The sequence below is a fragment of the Suricata suricatta genome, chromosome 8 (genome assembly GCF_006229205.1).
Source record: "Suricata suricatta isolate VVHF042 chromosome 8, meerkat_22Aug2017_6uvM2_HiC, whole genome shotgun sequence".
NCBI classification, from domain to species: domain Eukaryota; kingdom Metazoa; phylum Chordata; class Mammalia; order Carnivora; family Herpestidae; genus Suricata; species Suricata suricatta.
In genome coordinates, this window is record NC_043707.1 from 37641743 (window position 1) to 37663584 (window position 21842).

General features: G+C 52.1%; 1 protein-coding gene and 1 long non-coding RNA gene across 11 annotated transcripts in view; one reads left to right on the top strand and one right to left on the bottom strand.

Moving 5' to 3' along the window:
- Window positions 1-1862: 1862 nt before the first annotated feature.
- The window catches only part of SUN1 (Sad1 and UNC84 domain containing 1), a 50561-nt gene continuing 30581 nt past the window's right edge, over window positions 1863-21842 (bottom strand). For 4 of the 10 annotated variants that reach the window (XM_029946027.1, XM_029946030.1, XM_029946034.1 and 1 more), the window contains 16 exons: window positions 21449-21532; window positions 21063-21236; window positions 19915-20013; window positions 19290-19383; window positions 18752-18810; window positions 18457-18602; window positions 17834-18010; window positions 14799-14885; window positions 13771-13814; window positions 12292-12427; window positions 10563-10814; window positions 10038-10122; window positions 7851-7966; window positions 5559-5726; window positions 3935-4027; window positions 1863-3534 (listed from right to left, as the gene is read on the bottom strand). In XM_029946027.1, coding sequence (XP_029801887.1) covers window positions 3421-3534; window positions 3935-4027; window positions 5559-5726; window positions 7851-7966; window positions 10038-10122; window positions 10563-10814; window positions 12292-12427; window positions 13771-13814; window positions 14799-14885; window positions 17834-18010; window positions 18457-18602; window positions 18752-18810; window positions 19290-19383; window positions 19915-20013; window positions 21063-21236; window positions 21449-21532 — 1928 coding nt within the window. In that variant the 3' untranslated portion in view covers window positions 1863-3420. The remainder of the gene's footprint in view (window positions 3535-3934; window positions 4028-5558; window positions 5727-7850; window positions 7967-10037; window positions 10123-10562; window positions 10815-12291; window positions 12428-13770; window positions 13815-14798; window positions 14886-17833; window positions 18011-18456; window positions 18603-18751; window positions 18811-19289; window positions 19384-19914; window positions 20014-21062; window positions 21237-21448; window positions 21533-21842) is intronic. The other 6 variants (XM_029946035.1, XM_029946033.1, XM_029946028.1 and 3 more) reach the window with 5 other exon arrangements.
- On the top strand, window positions 10297-10839 carry LOC115297876. The gene is made up of 2 exons (XR_003911502.1): window positions 10297-10475; window positions 10580-10839. It is a non-coding gene; the product is annotated as an uncharacterized LOC115297876 (long non-coding RNA).

The following is a 21842-nucleotide window of genomic DNA, read 5'->3' on the forward strand; positions in this document are numbered from 1 at the left end:
GGTGTGGGTCTGGGCAGGGTGGCCTGAGGTCAGAAAGCTGCCATTTCAGCGATCGCTGGACGCAAAGATTCCTAAATAAAAGTTGTGTTTTCACGCTTTCGGCTGTGCGGGCTGCACAGAGGAGGTGAGGGTCCTGATTTGGCCCCGGGGGTTTGGGACCAAAGAGAGGTCGAAGTCGAGGTGACACGTCATTGCTGAGGATGAGCAGTCGGCGGCTCGTTTGGACGCAGAACCACGTTAACCACCTGTTAAGGCAGAACTGCAAGTCTGGTAGTGTTGTACCCAAGATTTATGTCCCCAAAAACCAGAAACCGCCAGGGAGACTGAGTCACGCATGCAAAAGCAAAGGGCTTTATTACGGGTTTAGGCTCGCCGGGGCCTAAGCTCGGGCTCACAGACTTTACTGGCGTGGTGGATCCATGCTGAGAGCCCCGAACAAAGGTGGGGCAGGGCTTTTATGAGTTTGGGAAGAGGGAGTTATAAGAATCCAATTATTATTGACAGGTTTATCCAATTACAACATTTAGAGTGTTAACCAATCACAGAGTAGACCCGGGACCCAGGACCCTCACACAGGGTATAACTAGCCTTAAGCAATAACTGATTACCTATAGCTTCTATTTCCAGGCCTGCCCTTAGGAATGTTAAGGGTATTACAAGGGTGGTCCCTCTTGCCTTGGGCAATGTGTGCCCTTCTATTGTCTCAAACCTGCATCCTTACAGTAGTAGATGGGGACAAGTGCAGGACAGGGATGAGGACAGGGGATGAGGACAGTGGATGGGTTCTGGAGACAGGGACAAGGATGGGACAGGGGAAGGGGACAGAGATGGAGGCTGCGGTTCGGGATGAGGATAGTGGATGGGTTCTGGGGACAGGGACTAAGGAGGGAGCACATCTTCAGCCCGGCTGGATTTCAGTGTCAGCCAAGTCCATCCATCCTCAAGGATGTTGATTAGAGCTTCCCTTGTTTGTCACGTGTTGTTTGTATGTGAACAATTCACACAAGATAGGGATGGCTAGATCCTAGGGGTGCCTCCATGCGAACAAGGTGGAGCTGTTTTCTTTACCAAAGAAAATTCCTTTTTACAGAATTCTGTAAAAGAATCTATCCCTTTGTGATCCAGCTCCATGGTGTTTGACATAATGGAAAAAAGGGAGGCCCCACCCCCGGAGTAGAATCTGTCCTCATCTGTCCTGTGTGAACAACAGGGAGCACATCCCTGGTTTTGCTAGTGGGTGTAGGTGTTTCTGGAAGGGTAAAAGCCATGTGGGAGCACTGGTTGCCTGGGAAAAGCCACAGTCAGGGAGATACCGGTGCAGCCTTCCCTGGGCTGTCCTGGCCTCCAGGGTCCCTTAAGGGCAGAGACCTGCCCCAGCCACACCTCAGGGCCCTGTCCTCCTCTCGGAGTGCTGTTTCTGCCCCTGCCACATGGGCTCCTGATGGACAGGCCCTCTGTCCTCGAATACTAGGGATTCTCTGCCCGGTGCCTCACACACACAGTCAGCATTCAGGAAGTACCAGTCCCGGCTTACACTTGAACTTGTGACCAACACCCATCTCTAGCCCCATCTTTAGCGCCAGGTGCCCTGATGATGCAAATGTCTCTTGGAGGAGATCCATCTCCTCTTCTGATTTTCTCCTGGTCACGAAACCCTCTCTTTAGTTCTCTTCCTTTCCCAAGAGGAGAGGTGCCCTGGGGAAGTCCTGGTTTGGCTGTGTGAGGACAGACTGCCATTAAATCATAGTGAACAGGGAGCAGAAAGGACTTGCAAATGGCTCCCTTCCCTACACCCCAGGGCAGAAACACAGCAAACTGAGAAAAGAAACAGACCGTCAGTTATTCATTTGAAATATCACATGCACTTTTAAAAATTTAAACTCTTTATTTAAACATTTCAATAGCATCTTATCAATTTGGCAGTGTCAGCAAAAGCAGCACTACCAAAGACAAGTGTTTTGAAAAGCATTTACAAAAATACCGCGCACAAAGTCCTATCTTGCATCTTTAAAAATAAATTAATATTCAAAATACTTCCACCCAGCTCCCAAATTTAGTTTTATATAGGAAATCTTGATTTATAGATTTATCCTGTAATATATGAAACATCTGTATACATTTTATCTGAACTAACTGCATAGGCATTAATTAGTCCCAATTTTAAGAAGAGTGAAAAAATGCTACTTGTGTAGTTTTTCTGTATTTGAGGACTGTTGTGCAATATACATAAACTCTTCAGAAAACCAGTCAGCACCATCATTTTCTTTTTCTGAAAATACAGTATTTATGAGAACATCAAAAGAACGGTCTTAACCCAATAAAACTTAAATAATTTTTAAAACATCTGTAACACTTTAAGTGCCTTGCAGATATCTCATTTATAAAGTCTGCTCAGTAAAATAGTCTAAATATTAAATATGAACTATAAACAAAATGAGTCTCAAGGAATTGAGAACAGCCGACAGTCCTAGTAAGAGGCAAATCCCAGCTAGAGGCGGGAAGAAAGTGGCGCCGTGGGAAGAAGTATAATCAGAAACTACTGGTTTTGTGAATTTTCTGCCCTGCTCAGTCCCCTTGGATAACCATCAGTAGAGGGAGCATTTCGGACTCGGAGAGACAGAGCACGTCAGTGTTCGACTCGGGCGCCACCCATGAGCCTGGGTGTCCTGTGTCGCGCTGAGGCCGCACAGACTCAGAGACGGCCACCACAGGATGAGCCTCCTGGAGACCTGAGCGCTCAACTGCTGTGTCCGTTGAGACCCAGACCGCCACCCCCACCCCCACCCCGTCACGTGAGACCCCCCTCAGCCTACGGGTCCTAACGCTGAGAATCTTTCGCAGAAGTAGGAACAGACTAAGAGAAACACATTGTAGGAATTTCCCCACCTGGTGTGGTGTAAAGGGAAAATCCTACCCTGGAGGAAAGGAGTTCACAACTGAAACTTGGTGACGTGGTTTTTCCCTGAAAGAAATGTGTGCTGGACTGAACAGGTGACATCGATCTGCCCCCAAAAGTTCTTAAGAAGGGCCAGTGAAAGGCTACGTATCAAAGCTTCAAACACTAAGACCTTTTAATTTCATTTGCTTTGTTCCTGATGTCAAGAAAATAACAAATATCAAGAGCTTTACGTTCAAAAACAAATCCCCAAAACAACATACGTGTCTTTGTGAACCACACATTCAAATGAATTTCCACAGAGATCGGCAGTTGCAAGCAGACCTCGGTGAAGCTACGCATTCGACATGCAGTGTTTTCTGTGGACAGAAGAACAGGCGGGGGTCCACTCCCAGTGGCGGTCGGTAGCGTTTATTTAGGGATGATGGCCTCCTGTTCCTCTCTGTGCCCTGGTTCATGAAGCGGTCCAGTGTGTCACGCTGTCCCAGTATATACAAGCTGTACAGGAACCGCCGGCAGGGGCTTTACTCGATGGGTTCTCCGTGGACTCTGAACCGATAAAGACACGTGTATTCTGGATGCCCCCAGTTGGAGAAAACCCGAAGTTCCACTATCTGGAAAGCTCTTTCCGGTCTCTTCTGAAATCAGAAGGTGTGGAGGAAATCAGTTACTGCCAGTAACAGCCCAACCCAAATCGCTTTCCCAACTCTGATAACTTGAGACAAAGCAGCTCAGCTGGGAAGTTAAGTTTCCAGTGCGAAACATGCCAGGGGCCTGGGACACAAATCTCAGGTAAATGGGGCTCCGAAGGAGTTACTTTCCGCTTTGGCACCTCAACACATGCACGTGGAGCAAACACCCATGACGAAGGCTCATCCAGGGAGAGTCCAGAAGCTTGGACTCACTTCCTCAGAGGTGGACGCCCTGGGACCCCACTGGGCAGCTTTGCTAAGGATGCCGCGTCCCAAGCCGAGAGGCTGGTGCGCAGGTCAGGGCCCGGGGAAGCCACGGGCCAGGGCGAGCCGTGCACGTCCTTACCGGCGTGTGAAACATCTGCAGGGACTCCCCATCCTGATCGTACGTGAACCGTCCCAGGAGCCGCCCTTCCTCCTGGTGCTCGTTTTCCAATCCCTGAAACCAAAACCAGTCATTAAATAATGGCAAAGCAACACTGCATCAATGAAGACTGCTTCTCTTCAACATGGCCTGGGGAGAGGAAAGCGCTGATAAGACCTTCTCCAGAAGACCTGTTCAATGCTGGGCATCCCACAACTACACAGGGTTAAGGGCTTCGCACAATTCACAACAGGCCCACGAGGGAGGGACTGCTCCACAACATCATTCCACAGCCGGAACCGGCAAGCTGGCAAGAGAGAAGAAGTGACAGACCGCAGGGCCCACGTTGCTCCACCTGCCACGGAGGAGACGGGGGATGCCTGAAGCATCCGGGACAATGATGCAGGTCAGCAGCCTGCGAACCCGCAGGAGGCCGGCTCACATGGAGAGCTCACGGGGTGCCGGGGCTGCTGCAGAATGGGGGGGGCGGGGGACGTGTTTAATGGTCGGTTTGGGAAGATGGAAAGGTCCCGAGACAGATGGCGTGGCAGTGGCACAGCTGCACGAGTGTGCCGAATCCAGCAAACTGCACGAGTAAAATGGCTAAAGGGGTAACTTTCATGGGTACTTTGCCACATTAGGGAAGCAGACAGTAGGAAATACAGGCGACTGTCGGAGTGTGTCAGAGCAGAAAGAACTCCATACGAAATGTGGAAGCAGTGACAGAGAACAAGCCAAGGTGGCACTGGGAGCCGAGCCTGTGAGAGGGGCGTACGACGATCGTTTATATGTTAAGCTCAGACATACATGAGGAAACGAAGATTCCCGTAAGAGAAACGAATACAAACAAAACGAATCTACAAAAAAAGTAAGGACGCCTGTGAAGGGCGGAGATGGAGACTAAATCGGCTACTTATACCTGGCAGGGGAGAGGACGTCAGGGCCAGAGGGCTCGGTGAGGAAGCGTGTGGGTAAGACCCATGCTCACGCCCCTCCGCTCCCCCCACTGCTGGGTACGCGGTGGTGCCACCGTGAGTGTCTAGTCTACGGGAGGAAGAGAGACCAACGGCTGTGGCCCTGTCTTCCAACACGGCAGCTGCGGCGACAGCAGGGCAGCTGGAAAGGATCATCAGGTCTCTGCTACGTCACACGGCGTTTTATGTGTTTAATGGTCAGTACAGACAGATCGTCACCAATGCAAAATACGAGCTGTGCTGTCTCGACTTTTTTTTTTACAGGGATAAAAGAGGACAGAGTAAGAACACCGTGACACGGATGATGATTTCTCTGGGTCCCTGGATTCTGGGGGCTCTTTCCCCAACTTTCATGTCGGGAGTTTTCTGTCGGTCCAGAGCCACACAGCTGTCACACCTGCCTTTATGGCCGAATGGGCTAGTGCTCTCCAGACACAGAACTCCCACAGGGTGGAGGGCCAGTGAGCACCCAAGACATCCACCAGCCTCCCCACAGGAGCCCTGGACCGTCTGCCTCCATATGTGAACTGCTCAGAGCACTGAGGGGCTGGAGGGGGCGGGGGGCGGGGGGCGCTCATCTGAGGGAGGTTCCGAACTGGAGAGGGGGGAAAGTGGGGACTCGGCTCACTCACATAGACAGCGAAGTCCTTGGGAGCACTGGTGATGTTGCCTGTAGGCGACAGGGTCTTCGGTATGTGCTCCAGAGTGAAGGTGGTTGGGCGGATCTCCATGGACAGCCTCACCACAAGGTACCCCTGGGAGCCCTTGAATGCCCAGCAGTTGCCTGGATAGATGTCAGGCTAGGGAAAAGGCAAAAACCGAAAAACTTCATACACTTGACCCTGCAACAGGGGTACTACCTGCCTACACAGTGAAAATCTGCAGATAATTTGACTCCCCAGAACCTTAACTACTGATAGCCTACAGTTGCCAGGAGGCTTACTGATAACATAAAGTTGACCAACACACGTTTTCTACATGTGTGATATACTATATTCTTAAAATGAGCAAGAGAAGAAACGCTACGGAGATCACGAGGAGGAAGTCGCAGAAGCAGACCCGCAGAGCTCAAACCCTCGAGTTACAGGTCAGCTGGAGGTTGAACTTAAGAATGTATCTGACAATCTAAAACTTAATATACAGAAACAAGAGAAAATGCTATTAATACTGAAGTAGAAAATAATACATTTTTAACATAGTAAAAAGTCATCATAAGCAAAAGCAAAACAAAACTGGGGAAAGGCATTCGCCACTTAAATTCCAGAGAGGTTGATCTCCAGGATGTGAGTAAGTTTTATAAGTTAAGGTAACCAGCACCTTAAATGAAAATAGACAAGACAAATACATTTTTTAAGAAAAGTAAATTTAAACCGTCCTCAAACATAAGAAAAGATGCTCTACCATCCATAGTAACAAGAGAAGTACAAATTTAGTACCCTTTCTCACTGACAAGATCGACAATAACGCCCAGGTCTGACAGCATCTGTCAGTGGACCGGGGTGTACCAGTGTGTCCCCTCAGGAAGCAAAACCTGGCAATACCCAGCAGGGCCCCTCGGGGCATCTCCCTCTGACCCAGCAGTCCCCTGCTGTCCCTAAGGTACACTGGCAAAATACAAAATGACACGGGCACGGGGTACTTTTGTGAGAGAAGCCACCACGCAGGCGACGGGGGCCTGGCTGCACACGCTGTGCTGACCAGAACGCACCGAGCGAACGAGGTGGGGCCCTTGGCATGCAGCCGCTCGGGAGACCAACAGGAGGGGCACGGCCTGGGACGCAGTGACACCAGGGTATGTGCTCTTACTTGAATTCGGTTTTGAGTGATCCCCTGTTCCTGATTTACGCATCCTGTGAACCCACCCTGTGCAAATGGACAGGTCCTCAAGGTTTAAGCTCTGCACAGAGGGCTCCCCGGGAATCCCTCTGGGAATTTCTGACAGCCATGTGCCTCTAGGGGTCCCCTCACTGAGACCATTGTCCCCAGCACCCGGGAGGGTAGTACTACTCAGTGAGCCCTGGCTGTGCCCTCTACAACAAGGTCTGGGTCTGAGCCCTGGAGGCTGGGGGATGCTCTCGGCTGCCCTGCCTTGGTCGTGGAGGTAAGAGCAGGTCCTACATCTGTTCCTGGATTTGTTAAAAATTCTCTTTCCCTCCAAGCAGCAGGCGCCTACCCCTCCAATCTCATTGCATATGCAGCCTCCCCATCCAGGTTCCTGTGGGAGCTCTCCTCACAAATCACACTCTTGCTCATGCACGCCTAGCACTGGAAGTGCCACCAGATCCAGCCAGCAAAGTGGGCATGGCCACCGTGGGCCAGTGTGGCACCGGGGGGATGACAGGAACATTGAGACCTCTCACCTGTACGATGGCAAAGGGCCCAACTCTGTGGCCAATGCAGCACCTGCCAGGATCCCGTGAGCGCCTGCAAACTGATGGGAGGGGGGGCGTGGCCATCCCCCACATGCCCGGCGGTGCACACCTGCCTTGGGGCCCAAACCTCCCTGCAGCCACGGGTGCCTCACCACACTGTCTCCTGGACAGTTCCCACAAAATGAATCATTTAGCCTTTCTTCCGAACAGTCATTAACACAAGGCAGCATCTTAGGACTGAAGGGAAACCGACATACCTACAGTTTCAATTCTTCCCCCCACGGCCTTTGTGACCAACTGTGTGACACACAGGAGCGCATGGCAGCAGTGTGCACTGAGGGCAGCCCGCAGACATCCCCCGCCCCAGACAGAGATAGCTGAAAGTGCTGTGTGAGCCAGGGCGCCCCAGGGAAGGGTCTTCCCTGAGGTGTGACTGTGCCCATGTCTCACGGGGGAAGGCCCTCGGCTGTGGTACACCTGCTCAGGCTGGGGGGATGGACCGGCGCATGAGGGCACAGTGCATGCCCTGGGGGCGCAGGGCGGCCCACTCACCTGGATCACGACACGAGGGGACTGGGAGAAATACCAGAGTGGGATCCCGAACAGGCTGATGAGTGCCGTCTTGGTCTCGTACGTCTCGGAGCAGCGAGTGCTGAGGATGCTCCCGCCTGAAAGCAGAGTTCGGAGCTGCCTCAGAGGGGGGCCCCAGGGGGCCCACTCCCTGCTGCAGGGGTGCTCTCGAAGGCCTACGGGGTCGCCAGTTGTTCAAGCCCACAAAGAACTGCCTCGTTCACGACGAGTCCCAGGCTCACTCTTACTTCTGCCAACTTGGGTGTTCAGAGGCCACAGCTGCTGCGGGGACGCGAACGAGGCGTCCCCCTGTGCACTGCCGCAACTCTCAGCGAGCTTTTGTCCCTCCCTCTGCATAGACAAGTCTGACAGGCCCAGAGCTGCCCGACAAGTGCGTCTGCTTTCAGAGGGGCTCCTGTTGGCAGGCCACACACAGCGAAGGGCCCGGGGACAGCAGCTGCCCTGGGAACGGGGGGCATGGGCTACGAGGCGCAGGTGTCTCTTGGGGTAACACAAGTGTGGTGCCTGCTGCACAACACGGCGACTATGCCGGGACAGCCCCGTCATATGCTTCTCAGAGGGGGAAGCTTAGGTTATTTCCACTAAAATGAGGTGTTTCTAAAACCAAAAAAAAGGTCCAGTTTGCCCCTCATCAGGTAACAGGGCAGACAGGATGCTGGTGCCGAGGCGCACACTCTGGTGTGGGACACGGCAAGAAACTAAAAAATAATACAAATACAAATACAAGCTCCTGAGAGGCTCGTGTGCTGAGAGGCAGCGGCTCCCGAGTCTGTCAAACCCCTCAGACCACCTGCTCACAAGCACCTGCATGTGCAGGGGCACGGCTAAGACCTCCTAGAGGGCTGGGCGAGGGTCAGCCATGTCACTGCAGCCCTGCAAGGCTCCTGCCTATCAATAGCCTCTGTTCCGGGGCACCTGGGTGGCGCAGTCGGGTGAGCGTCTCTTGACTGTTGTCTCAGGCCACGATCCCAGGGATTCAGCCCCTCGCTGAGCTCCATGCTGGGTGTTAAACCTGTTTAAGGTTCTCTCCCCACCTCTGCCCCAACCATACATGTGCACCCACACTTGCTCTGAAAAAGAACCTTCTTTTCTCAAAGAGAAAATGTTGGTCTGCTAACCCTTGGTCTGCAATTCCTAAATTTCAAAAACTCAGAAAACGAAGATTTTTTCTTACACAGATGTAAGATGGTGGCCAAACCTTCCCCAAGCAGACTCGGAGTCTCTGCATCACCCATTTCTTCACAGAGACACTCTGTGCTCGATCCAGGGTGCCGTCCCAAACGTCACCAAGGCGATAGGTGACGGGAGGTGTATGAATCACTGCACCGAACCATAATCCTTTTAAATTCTTTTTTTTTTAATTTAATTTTTTAAAGTAGGCCTCATGCCCAGCATTGGACTTGAACTCCTGACCCTGAGATCAAAAGTCGCATGCTCCACCAATGAACCTGCCAGGGTTCAGCCCCACTGAACCCCAATTCTGTTCGTTCAGACAGGCCGGGGCCCTGGGCCACGCACGCAAGCACCCAGCCCTCCCCCAGCCTGATGGGGCAGTTTTCTCCGCCACTCCTCTGAGGCATCAGAATGGCTTGCCCGTCGCTCTACTCATGCAGTGGCCATCCTTGTGGCTACTGCCTGTCTGTTATCCGTCTCCATGGAGTGACAGCTCCTGCAGGGCCGCAGTTGGCGGGGACCCAGGACAGCCCTCAGGTGTAGCAGGCCTCTGCACATCGCTCACTGAACGCCCACACCACAGGTATTCACATTACTGCGAGCTCTCGGAAACCATTTAAAACCACTTTTCTGATATCAACTACTGTACTTCAATGCTTAAAAAACACACTTTACAACACGAAAGATCATAAAGAATCAAGCAGTATTTCTGTGACGTAGCTAGAAAAATCCAAAAGCTACACAAATGCCCCCAAATTGGGACTTTGCCAATGCCATCAGTTTCATGGGCTCGTGCCCAGGACATGTGAGCACAGGCACCGGCCGTCTATGGGACAAGCTGATCGCACCCTAAATCAGGAGCACCAGGGACCACCTCGTTCTGGCAGGGACCTAGCCATGTGGAGACAGGGCAGGCAGTGATGGGCTGAGTCTGCGCGCCCGTCGCCAGACGGCCGCTGTGTGCGCCTCACTCACCGCCGGACTCCAGCGCGAAGTCCACCATGCCAGTCTTATCCTGGGAGTAGAGCTTCAGGGCGTTGTTCACGATGACATGCGCTTGCTGCACAGAGCAACGTGCATTAGTGGGGGCCCAACACCGGGAGAGGGGATGGACTCGGGCGTCAAAGGAGAAATGAAGGCCTGACACCTCTACTGGAAGGCAGTTTCAGTTAAGTGTATCAGAGTTAACAGTTAACCATGTAGAGGTGGGATGGAGCCACCCTTGACCCAGGGCCCCCACACAGTCACAATGGTTGCCGTGTCAGAGAACCTGTGGGTGCCACAGAAACTTGTGTGACTGCGTGGGGTAGACAGGCCCTCCTAATGCGCCCGGGCCTTCCGAGCTAGCGCCCTCCCCGCACCCCGCCGCACACCTCTGTGATCATCACCACATCCCTGTGGGGCCCCGGCCAGGTAGGCCCTCGGAGTCTGCCAGCCGGGGAGCCAGGTGAGCAGCTCCATCACGATACGTGCCTCCACCGTTTCCCACCGCCTACTTACCGCTTCTGTGATTCCAGAAACCCCTGCCTCGTGCACAGCGGACAGCACTGTTTCAGAATCCGGGGCCTGCTTTGTCACAGAGATGTAGCGGGTAACGTTCTTCAGTATCTGCAGCTCCAGGTCCTGCAACACAACCTGCAGAGCGTCCTTGCTCACGAAGCGAGAGGAAAGCTTCTGTAGCAGCCATTCAAGAGAAGCGCCTTGCTCGTCGGAGAACAGGAGTCTGATGGTTTCTCTGACTCGGGCATCTACCTAGTAAAAGCATTAGTAAGCACAACGTGAATTTACTGTTTCAATTAAGTCATCTCAACGCTTCACTTCTGTCCCCGTAACACCTCAAAGGGGTCACAAACCTTCTCCAAACTCCGTAACATAAATGTGACAACTTTCCCCCTTCATGTTAAATTCAGAAGCTCTGCAAAAGCGCTGGAGTACATTACAGAGAACCAGAAAAGAGTGTGGCCCGAGCATAGCCCCCAGGGAGCCGAGGGAAGAGAGGCGCCCTCCACCTGATCGCCCTGCATGTGTCCCTGGGCAGGCACTTGCCAAGGCGGTGACCCATGGGTCTAGGGCACGGAGGAAGGAGCCCCTGGTCTGTAAACTCAGTGTTGTAAGGAAGTAGTCTCATAAACAACATGTGTGTGACCTTACGTTTGCCAGGAACACCCCTATGCCCTCTCCCTTGCCACCCTGGGCTTCGTAGCAAACGGAGCACGGACAGATGCACAGAGAGGGCCCAGAGTCCCACAGCAATGCAGGGAGACCTGCCTGGCCACTCGCAGAGCTTGGCAGCGGCCTGCACTATGGACACCCTGCCCCCTCCACCCTGCGCAGTCCGGCCTCCCTGTGTCCGCTGGCCCATCACTCTCACTGCTGCGGGGGCGTCCCAGGAGTGTGGCTGCCATCTGTACCCCAAGATGTCCCCCCACTAGGGTGGAGGCATCCACAGTCCTGCCAGCCACAAGGAAGCCCGCCTCCCCAAGTCAGTACTGGGGCATCTGTCCCCCACCTCCTTGCTGATTTGAGGGCTGGAGGACAGTGTCCGCATTCCCGTGTTAGGAGCTCCATGCAGAGCAGACATGACTTCACTGTGTCATAAATACTTTTTCCCAATCTATCGTCCAATCCTGACTTACAGCTTTTGCCATTCAAATGTTTCAGTTTCCATTTTCATGCACCATAAAGGTCTGGATTTCCTCTTTTACATAAAGATAGCAGGGCCTGAACCAGCGCTCGGCTGTGTGAGGACAAGATGTGACGCTTCAAGTGCAACCTGAGTCCCTGCTGGTGACAACACACACAACACGGCCCACCCCCAAGTACGCGTTGGCATGTGGCCATCTGCACATAAAGAAAGTATGGAAAGATGCACACCTGAGTGCTAATGTACTAGAGAAAACTCTGGGAGAGTTGAACATTAACTGTTTTATGTTAAATGCTATTTTATGTGTTTAACACTTCCAACGTAGGGTAGCTCAGTCAGTGAAGCCTCCAACACTTGATTTCAGCTCAGACTGTGATCTCACGGTTCGTGGGATCAAGCCCTGCACCAAGCTCTGCACTGACAGCACAGAGCCTTCTTGGGATCCTCTCTCCCTCTCTCTCTGCCCCTCCCCTGCACACTCTCTCAAAATAAACAAGTAAATAAAAAACTTCAGATATAATAAAAGTTCTAAACAAAGTTGAGATTAATAAAGTCTAGCTAAACCATTTACTTTCTACAACTTGCCTTTCCGTGTAGCGCGTTGACCTCCTCGCAGCTGGTTTTCGAATGAGGCCCATCGGACAGTTCCAATCTCAGGCGACCGAGCTCCAGCCCCAGACGCTTCACCTCGGAGTGGAGGCGCTGCTCCTCCTCAAGCCCACTGCGAAATCAGAGGAGGAAAGAAGTCAGGTGTCCCCAGTCGCACCCGCGTAAAGTAAACGCACGCAATAAACACAATAAACACTCAGAGGAGGGACTCACAGCCCCACAGACAAGTCGATACTGTACCCATAACATGGAAACTTGGTATCAGTTTCCAGTCAAATCCCAAAGAGACCTTTCCCACAGCAGCCCACGCCTGAATGCACACATGTGCCCCAGGTTCAGGTCAGAAGGCTGCACACGCTGCTGCCAGGGGCTCTCTTTCAGTAGGAGAAGCTGTCAGAAGCGTTTAATATTTAAAACCCACATCTTAAAAAAAATAAACAGGGGTGCCTGGGTGGTTCTGTTAAGTATCAGACTTTGGCTCAGGTCATGATCTTGCAGTCCATGAGTCTGAGCCCTACGTCAGGTTCTGTGCTGACAGCTCAGAGCCTGGAGCCTGCTTCGGATTCTGTGTCTCCCTCTCCTTCTGTCCCTCCCCTACTCATTAGCATGCGCTCTCTCTCAAATATAAACATTAAAAAAAAATAATAAAAGCAAAAACCTGTATCTATCTCCTTAAAACTATAAAAAAGACATCAGAAAAGAAACACATTCAAAAATGTTGAATATGAAATTTTCATACTAATGAAACATAACGGAACAGAAAAGCATATGGCTTCAGAGTTTGTCTTAATAATTCCCATTTTTACGTAGGAATTGTATATTATGATGCAAAAGGTTGCGATATTGTATTTGTTTGGGGAGGGGGTGGCTTGTGAGCCAATACTGCATGTCTCCAGACAGCAAGGTCCAGGAAGCGCACGGTGACACGCCTTCTTATGGACATACAGGCTCTGAAAGGGAAGTGAGATGGGGGAATTGAGGGGAACTGAGGAAGGTCCCAGAGAAAAGGCCAGGGTAGTGAGGAACCAAACAGCATGCCCCCAGGAAACTGCTTGATGACAGGGCTATTTAGGCGGCCACAACACAGCCCAGAGGTGGCACAGAGGCCCTGTTCCGCATGGGAGAAGACCCCATATACAAGGGGGGTCCTGGAAGGAAGGTCCTCTGGCCCACCTGAGAGGCTGCTGAGGTGGGGAGCGTCCAGGCTGGGAAGCCCGCCTCCTACCAGGACCCCGTGTCAGTCATGCCCCAAGGGCGGCCCTGAGAGCACATGCGGCGGGGGGCCTCTCAGTCCTCAGGGGCCTCTGAGGGTTGCCCAGAGGCCCCCCTGGGAACGCGCTCCCTCACACAGCTGGGTGACCGGAGGTGCATGCAGCACCCCGTTACTGACCGCTATGCTCCACATAACAAGGAAAAACAGAAGGCAAAATGTTACTTTATTCGAAATTAGCCTACCTAGCTGTTCTCAGCCTGGTCTGTTGTAATTCCTTCTGGATGGCCTAAAAAGTAGGAGAAAGAATCTGGTTAAATACACGAGTTACATACGCATTACCGCTTCTCGGATCACGCGTGACTACCCACACACTTCTACACGCAACTACACACATCTCGCTGTGCGCTTTCCCCGCGCCAAGCCCAGGCCTGCCTGCTGGCTGGCAGGGGAGGGCTGTTTAGTTTTTCAGAGAAAGCTGTGGACAGACATAGCAGCTCCTGTAACCAACACCGAGGACAAGCCAAACACTGCCACCACCTCTGACAGATCCTTTCTGAATGTGGCAGGACAAGGAAATGAAAAATTCATACAGGAAGATGTGATTGTGAACACGGTCCATTGAGAGACACAAGCGCTAAGGAGACGATGGCGAGCCGAGAACTGTGCCTCCTCAACCTGTGGCCGCACAGAGGTGGGGGTCCTCACGGCACAAGACGATGGCCGTCCTTGCCCTCAGTGCTGCGGAGACGGTTGTCAGCGGGTGACCCAAGCTCGTGGTTCCCCGGGCAGGAACATGGCAGCTGTTCCATGGCCCACACTGGACCTAAGGTGCCCGGCGACCCTGAATCTGAGCGCCCCACGGTCTCGATGGCTCAGTTCATTGTGGTCTCCCTCCTATGCCTTCACCAATACCTGGTAATGACAGTTTTTCCACCAGAAAACTAATCTTGTCTGTCAGACAAAGTCATCTAGGGGAGGCGGTGGGACATCGAGGAGAGAGTGGGGTCCTGGAACTTGGGGGGGGGTCGCAGCTCGATCCCCTGGGCCCCTCACACACCTCCGAGTCCGGGAAGCAGACACACTTGGGAGGCACCAATTCAGTAAAAGGGAACTACCAGGAGTGGGAGGCAACAGTCAGAAAGATTTGTCAGTTTAAAAAAGGACAGCAAGTCCCCTAAAAGAGGCACTTTAAAGATTGAGGAGCGTGATGACATGAGCTGACCCCAATGTTCTCTCAGTGCTGGGGCCACAAGGGAAAGAGAATGCATACCTCGAATTTCTCTGCGAGCGTTCCAAGAACATCCTCCAGGCGGGAGATGCGTGATTCCTGCTCTAGGCGGAAGGTCGCAGAGGCGGTCTTGGAGAGCAAAGGAGCGGGAGTGAGCAGGTGGTGGAGGCCATTAAGTGGCAGAGATCTGGCAGTCATTCCCCCTAGAGAACCCCAAACACTCCAGGGCGCCTGCTCACTGCCTGGCCTGGCGCCCAGGGGCCCCTCGTGTCCTCGACTCTGCCCCAAAGCCCAGACCGCACACGCCCGGTGCTCAGCACACTCCTGATTCTCCAGATGTGAGCGAGCGCGTGGGCACCCGGCAACTTCCGGGGCACACCACGTGGAGGCCCCCGCTGTGTGAGCCGCCCCCCAGCGCACGACCCAGCGGGAGCACTTCCCCACGACACCAGGCACCTGCCTGTAGCAGAGCACATCGGGCGACAAAGTGACAGAGTATTTTGCACACAAGTTCCTTTCCCTGCTTGAGACAAGACACGGGTGGTTGCATCAGGTAAGAAGAGTTTTCCAGCCCAGGGGAACCGTGGAAAAATGCAGTTCGCTCAACCTCTTCCCACCAATTTGGTCAGCAATCCTTGGAAAGTAAAGCCCCACGAAAATGGTCAGATACACTCCCTGGCAAAGGCTAGAAAAGTCGCTGCCTACTCTAGAACTGAAGGGCAGGGGTGGCCACTGTGCGCCGGAGTGATGACTCCGGCCAGGAGATAGAAAAACGGGAAGGGATTCGATACTTTCATTATTGGAAGTTCCGTTTGTTAATTATACCCTATTTCTTCTAAAATATAACCACAATGATGAACAAAAACTCACATAAAAACGAGATTAAGCCAGAACAAAGGGATGTAGGCCATACGGAAAGATGAACCTAGGTCACTGACCACACGACGCTGTGGGCTCCCTCGCCGCCAAGCCTGGCACTGTCTCTGCCCACCACCTAACAGGACCGCACTCTGACGAAGGGGGCCAGGCCTCTGCTGCGCAGGGCAGCAGCCAGCAGAACATAGTCACCTGACTGTGGTCAGTGTGACACGGCCACCGGCAGCTGAGGGCAAGCTCAATGGCGCAGCATGGACGCACCACACACACACACACACACACACACACACACACACACACCCCACACACCACACACCACCCCCTCGAGTGTCAGGTGACCGAGACAGGGACGCGAATGTGGGCTGCTTCACAAGTCAGTCCAGGATCCTGTCTCCCATGGGACTAGCAGCACGATCACGCTGAGCACAGGTCAATACTGGAAAACGGCATAAGAAGAACTGGTGAAATCTATACGCGAGCTAATCTAGAATCTAACTTTAATACAATGAGCCCAAAAGGCATAAAATTTGATAATTTATGAAACATTAGACAAACTGATTCCTGGGTGTGTGTCTGTGTATCAGCTACATTTCTTCACTCCGTAAGGGAAGGAACAAATCGGAATTGAAAGAGCTCGCCACCGCTTCTTGCAGGTTTCAGGGTCCTGTCCCCCCTGCGGCGGTGGCGGCATTTCCAGCTGCCTCAGCTAGGCAGCACTCAAGATCGACACACTCCCTGATGGGACTCTGCCTGCCCAGCACACGTTCTGCCTACAGGGACAGATTTTGCGATCCGCCACCTAGAACAGTCCAGCTGTTTGGTTTTCACACCAGCATCTCCCTGGAGATGGACGCGCTTCAACCCTTCCTCCTATTCCCGTCCTGTCTGCAAAAAGCTGGAAAAGTTCCCACTTAACCTTTCCATCTACCAGGTTGTTCCCTGGCCACGAGAACAGACCCATCGCGACTGCGCCAGGGAACCTTGCTGAAGTGCTCCTGATTTTACAGTCAGGAAACGAAAAAGAAGCAGCGACTGAGAAATCAGTGAAGGAACAATCCAAGTACGGCAAGCGGGGGATAAGCTGGGGGACCAGCGGTGGGGGGGCAAACTGGGGGACAGTGGGGACCTGCAGGGGGGCAAGCTCGGGGACAAGCGGGGGGGCCAGCAGGGGGTAAGCAAGGGGGGCATGAGGGGAGCAAGCAGGGGTGCAAGCCGGGGATCAACCAGGGGCCAGCGGCGGGACAAGAGAGGGCAAGCTGGGGCCGTGCAGAGAAGGTGTAAACTATGCCCTGTCGTCTCAGCAACCTCCCACACTATCAACACATTACAATGACAACTAGTGATGTGACTCAGGCCAAACCAGAGTCAAGAAAAGGGCCATTCACTCCACTGACATCATGGTCCCCGTCAGGTGTGAGAAGACACTGACTTGAATGGTGGGTGGGGAAGGTGGTGGTCAGGGCAATCAGGTAAGGCGATCGGGGTGGCCAGTGCTCCGCCTGAGGCCAAGTCCAAGTGCGGGGCCAGGCTCTGTGCAGGGCCTTGGGGGCCCCAGGCTGGAGGCTGAGCACACCGGGGCGGAGGGGAGATGGGACGTCAGGGAGAAGCAGGTTATTGGGCCAAAGGGCAAGCCATATTTGAAAGATTTCAACCCAAAGAATCTAAACATTGAATATTCATGTTGGAACTTAAGAAAAGACACATCAGTTCTGGGGAAAATGGACTGATCATTCTGTCCTTGAGAATACCAAACACGGCGCTTTTCTTCAGGGCTCCATTCGGAGGAGAGCTAGCCCTAGCCACTTCATGACCGTGAGATATTTGAGATCACAGACTCGAACTTTTCAGATCAGTGTTGACAAGAAATGCAAAGCAAATCCCAGCTGCGGTCAAACTTCACTGAATTAGGACATTCAATCTATTTTCAAATTAAAACGTAGTCCAGGAGCCACCTGCAGAGCAGGGAACCCAGCATGTGCCTCCCAAGGGCGAGATCCCCATCACCCGCCATAGCGCCCGGTCGCGGGGCAGCGCGAGGCTCCCAAACCCCAAGAGGCACGGCCACCTGTCACCTCCGCACCTCTCCCGCTCTTAGTCTCGGCAAAGAGAACCAAGAGCGGAGAACTCCTGGACATTACCTCGGAGCCCACCAGCCCACCAGCATGCATGTCCTCTAAATGTTGCCCCAGCACACTTCTCACCAGGGACAGTGTCCCTTGGCTGTCGCCGTCCAGCTGGTCCACCCTCGCCTGCAATTTCTGAAGCACCGCTGCCAGTTCTCGGAGCTGCTGGTCGTGGCCGTGACACCGTCCAGACATCAAGGCAACCTGCCTCTCCACCTCACTCATCAGCTGCCGGGAGAAAGCCTCGTTGCCACCCTGCAACAGGGACAGCAAGTTCCAACCGCAGCACGGATGGAAAATTACGTCTGACATAAAATAATCTTGAGTACAGTTTAAGTCGAAAGCACAAGACCGAACACTGCAGCGAAAGGCCCCCTAAGTGCTATGGGTACCCAATGGGATGACAGCCAGCAGGGCTTTTCCCCACGCGGCAGATATGGGGTTGCATTTTCTTCTTCATCCACTCTGTGTTTTCCAAAGCAATGAACCCGCTTTATGTGCATTAAAATCAACTGAATGACATTACTTAAATAAGCATTACTGGAATTACCACAGAGCATTTACATAGCAAGGCTTGAGACTTGCTTCTTTGACAGTTAAACATATTTTCTAAAACGCGGTGCCTGTTCCCAGCAGTACGAAAACCCACTCTGAGGACCAGGGACTCGGAGCGCCGGAGAAGAGAGCGTCTGGGTGGCTACCTCTGGCGGCTGGCTGCGGTGAGGGGCATCAGGTGCGAACGTGCCCGTAGGGCCATCCGCCCTCTGGGGTCCATGTGCACGTGTCCAGCTGAGCACAGGGAAGCCTGACAGGAAGTCTCCCTGGCCCCACAGGGACAGACCTGCACCTGGAAGAGGAGAGGGGCCAGCTAGCTGCACGTGTGTGCACAGACAACGCTCTGCAAAATGTGCACTGAGATACTCGATTCTTTCCCTCGTTTTCATCTTTACATTTATTTACTAATTGTCTAAGATAAGTAGGTGGAATTCTACTTACCTAGTAAAAGTAATAATGGAATGAACAAGATTAAAAACTTGCAAATGTTACGAAGGCACCTAGGAATAAAAAGGAAAATATTAACTTGGGAAAAAGAAAAGGCAGGTTCGCCATTACATTTTTACCGATATGTGTATCCCAACTAACCTCACCCTTATTTCAAAATGAAAGTTGACAGTATTAGAAATGCAGTTACCTGTTTGCTGGTTTGTTTGCAAAGTAGGCTCTGTGCCTAAGTGGGGCTTGGACACGTGACCCACAAAGTCAGTTCTTTAAAACACCAAGTTGAGGGGCACATGGGTGGCTCAGTAGGTTAAGTGTCTGACTCTTGACTTTGGCTCAGGTCATGATCTCATGGTTCATGAGTTCGAGCCCCACATATGGCTCTGCACTAACAGCCTAGAGTCTGCTTGGGATTTTCTCTCTCCCTCTCTCTCTGCTCTTCCCCCTCCCTTGCTGTCTCTGAATGAATGAATGAATGAATGAATGTTGAAAACAAACAAAAAACACTGAGTTGACATTATACTAGTCTCCTTACCTTGTAAGAAGAAACACATTCAGCCAAGAAATCAAAGTAACAAACTGGTACCATCCAATGCCTAGCCACCAGAATATTCCAGAGGCTGCCTTCCCTAAAAGAGACAACACCAAATATTCTAAAGAAATGCTCTTTGGAAAATCAAATTCCTAAACAGACAGTTTTTGTGAAGGCCAAAAGAAAAGCACAAAGAAACTTGCAAACAATTATTATGGAAGTATGTTAAGATGAAGTTAGGGATGACGCATATGAAGATGCCAATCATCACAGCAGGAATACCTGCACAGTCAGACGCAGGGACACCACTAAGCACAGAGCACTGCGTAATGCAGACAGAGAAACAAGATCAAAGGGGGGAAACCCCAAACTCATGCATTCTCAATTACAGTTAAATCCAGCAGCTAGACTTAACCCAGGACACAAGGTAGAGGAGAAACAAAGATGCTCATGCATGTGAAAGCACAATGTTAGCAGGTCTATGTGATAGAAAATAAAACATGTTACATCAAGGACGAAGCATGTAACCCTAAAATGAAGCGTTCATTTGGTCAGATTCATCGTTTCTTGCGGGCGCTTAACCGCCACAGCCCTGGAGGGGCCGCTAACAGAGAGCCAGAGTAACCACCTGGAGCAGCCGCGGCCAACCAGAGAATCGACAGCAGTGTCTTCGACACAAACCATCCGGAAGCTCCAATCCTCTGCAGCATCTGTACCAAGAGGTGACCTGTGACAGACAAGAGGCATGCAAGAGGGACACACTCAAAACTCACACCAGAAACCAGCTCTCCATAGTTACAGCACGAGAAATTCCCACTAGGATCCATTACATCAAGCTCAGTTACATCAAGAGTCTTTTCTTAAGGAGAAAAAAACCAGCTATTTTAAGTCCAAGCAAGATTCTGAGATTCACTTATGAAACGCTGCTACATTCACCTCCTCCTAATGCAGGAAATGCGGATGCCCCTACAGAAAGCCCCTCGGGCAGTGGGTGGCTACCCGGTGCCAGCCAGCGTGGTGCTGACAGGTCCGCAGCACAAGTCTGCGTCACCAGCGGTTAGCACACACAGGTGGGGCCACAATAACTCCCAACACCATGCCATTCTAAAGGCTAGCGTTTTCTAGCGACAAAGTATTTTGGAATTACAAACGGCAGTACCACTGGATGACAGAAAAAAAGATAAACTTTGGTTATCAAACATCACACATTACATAAGGCAGAAAAACTGCTGAAAGTTATATCTGCATTTGTGTGTTGCCTCCTGACGCTAGTAAATCCAACATGCCTGATATGAACAGAAACATCATTTAACGGGAGTTTTTAATCTGTCACTTTATGTTCTAGTAAGAGTTAAAAGACCATTACTTTTGAATCTCACTTAAATAAAAAAACAAAAAACAGCTGTCTAAAAAGGTGCCCCTTTAGCAAGAGACTTACAAGTGTAAGTTAGAAAACATCTAATTTTGCACGTACGCCTCCCTGTTGCAAAGGCTCAGGACACAGCAGTCACAGGACAATGCGACAGGGCGTGGGCAAGCACACCCTCCACCCTGGGAGGGTGACCGGCCTCTGTAAACCTTTCATTTCGCCTCAAGTAAGTCACTCCCCACACATTTAACTTTTATACTAGGTACGTTACAAAGAAGCTGTCCAAGAGAGACCTTCTCTGTATTTTAAGCTAAAGCCGGGCTATTCCCGTCGGTTTTTACAACACAAACAAAGAGCCGCAGCATGGGTGAAGAACAGTGTAAGAACAAAAAGGTGGGAGAGACAACCTGCATAAGAAAAGATGCACCAAATGGCCCCTGCCACCCTTTCTGGCCTTGAGGACCTCGCGCTGATGTCTGTGTGCGTCTCAAGGAGCTTCCTTCCCTTACAGTCATCGCCTGTGGGTGGTGGTGACAAGCAGTTAATGTGACAGTTTGCCACGCAGACCTGCTCAATCTCAACTGTGTGAAACAATGGCAGTTTGAAAAAATTAGGAAACTCAATTATGCAGAAAATATACATATGTGTACATCAAGGCAAATGCGATCTGGGGGTTCCTGGCACCTCCCACAGCGAGGGCTGCGTGCCCAGGGGGCCGTTCGGCCTCCCGCCACCACCTGCGGCAGCCGCTGCCGAGGCCCAGCGCCCCCACACGCGGCGAGACCATACTTACACAGGGACTCCCCATTTACACTGAGGCGGCCGTCCTCTCTGAGAAGCCCTCCTACATCCACTGTCCCACAGTGACCGGAATGAGCTGCAATACACGCAAAAAAGGCTCAGAAACACTTGTGGGGGCCGAGCTCACACGCTTCCCAGGTGCTGGCAGAGCCCGCACGGCCGGAGAGCGCAGAGGCCCGGCGCCGCCGGCTGCAGGGCGGCTCAGGTGCGCGGGCGAGGTGGGCCACAGGGCTTTGCCAGGGACAGCGATGCACCCACAGCCAACGCACTGACAGGCCCGCTAAAAACCGGTTTGAGACAACTACATTCTAAATGCCATTCAATTAAATGATATCTGCCTTAAAAAGGGAAGAAGAATCAAAAGTTGAGTACATTAACTTTTTAGA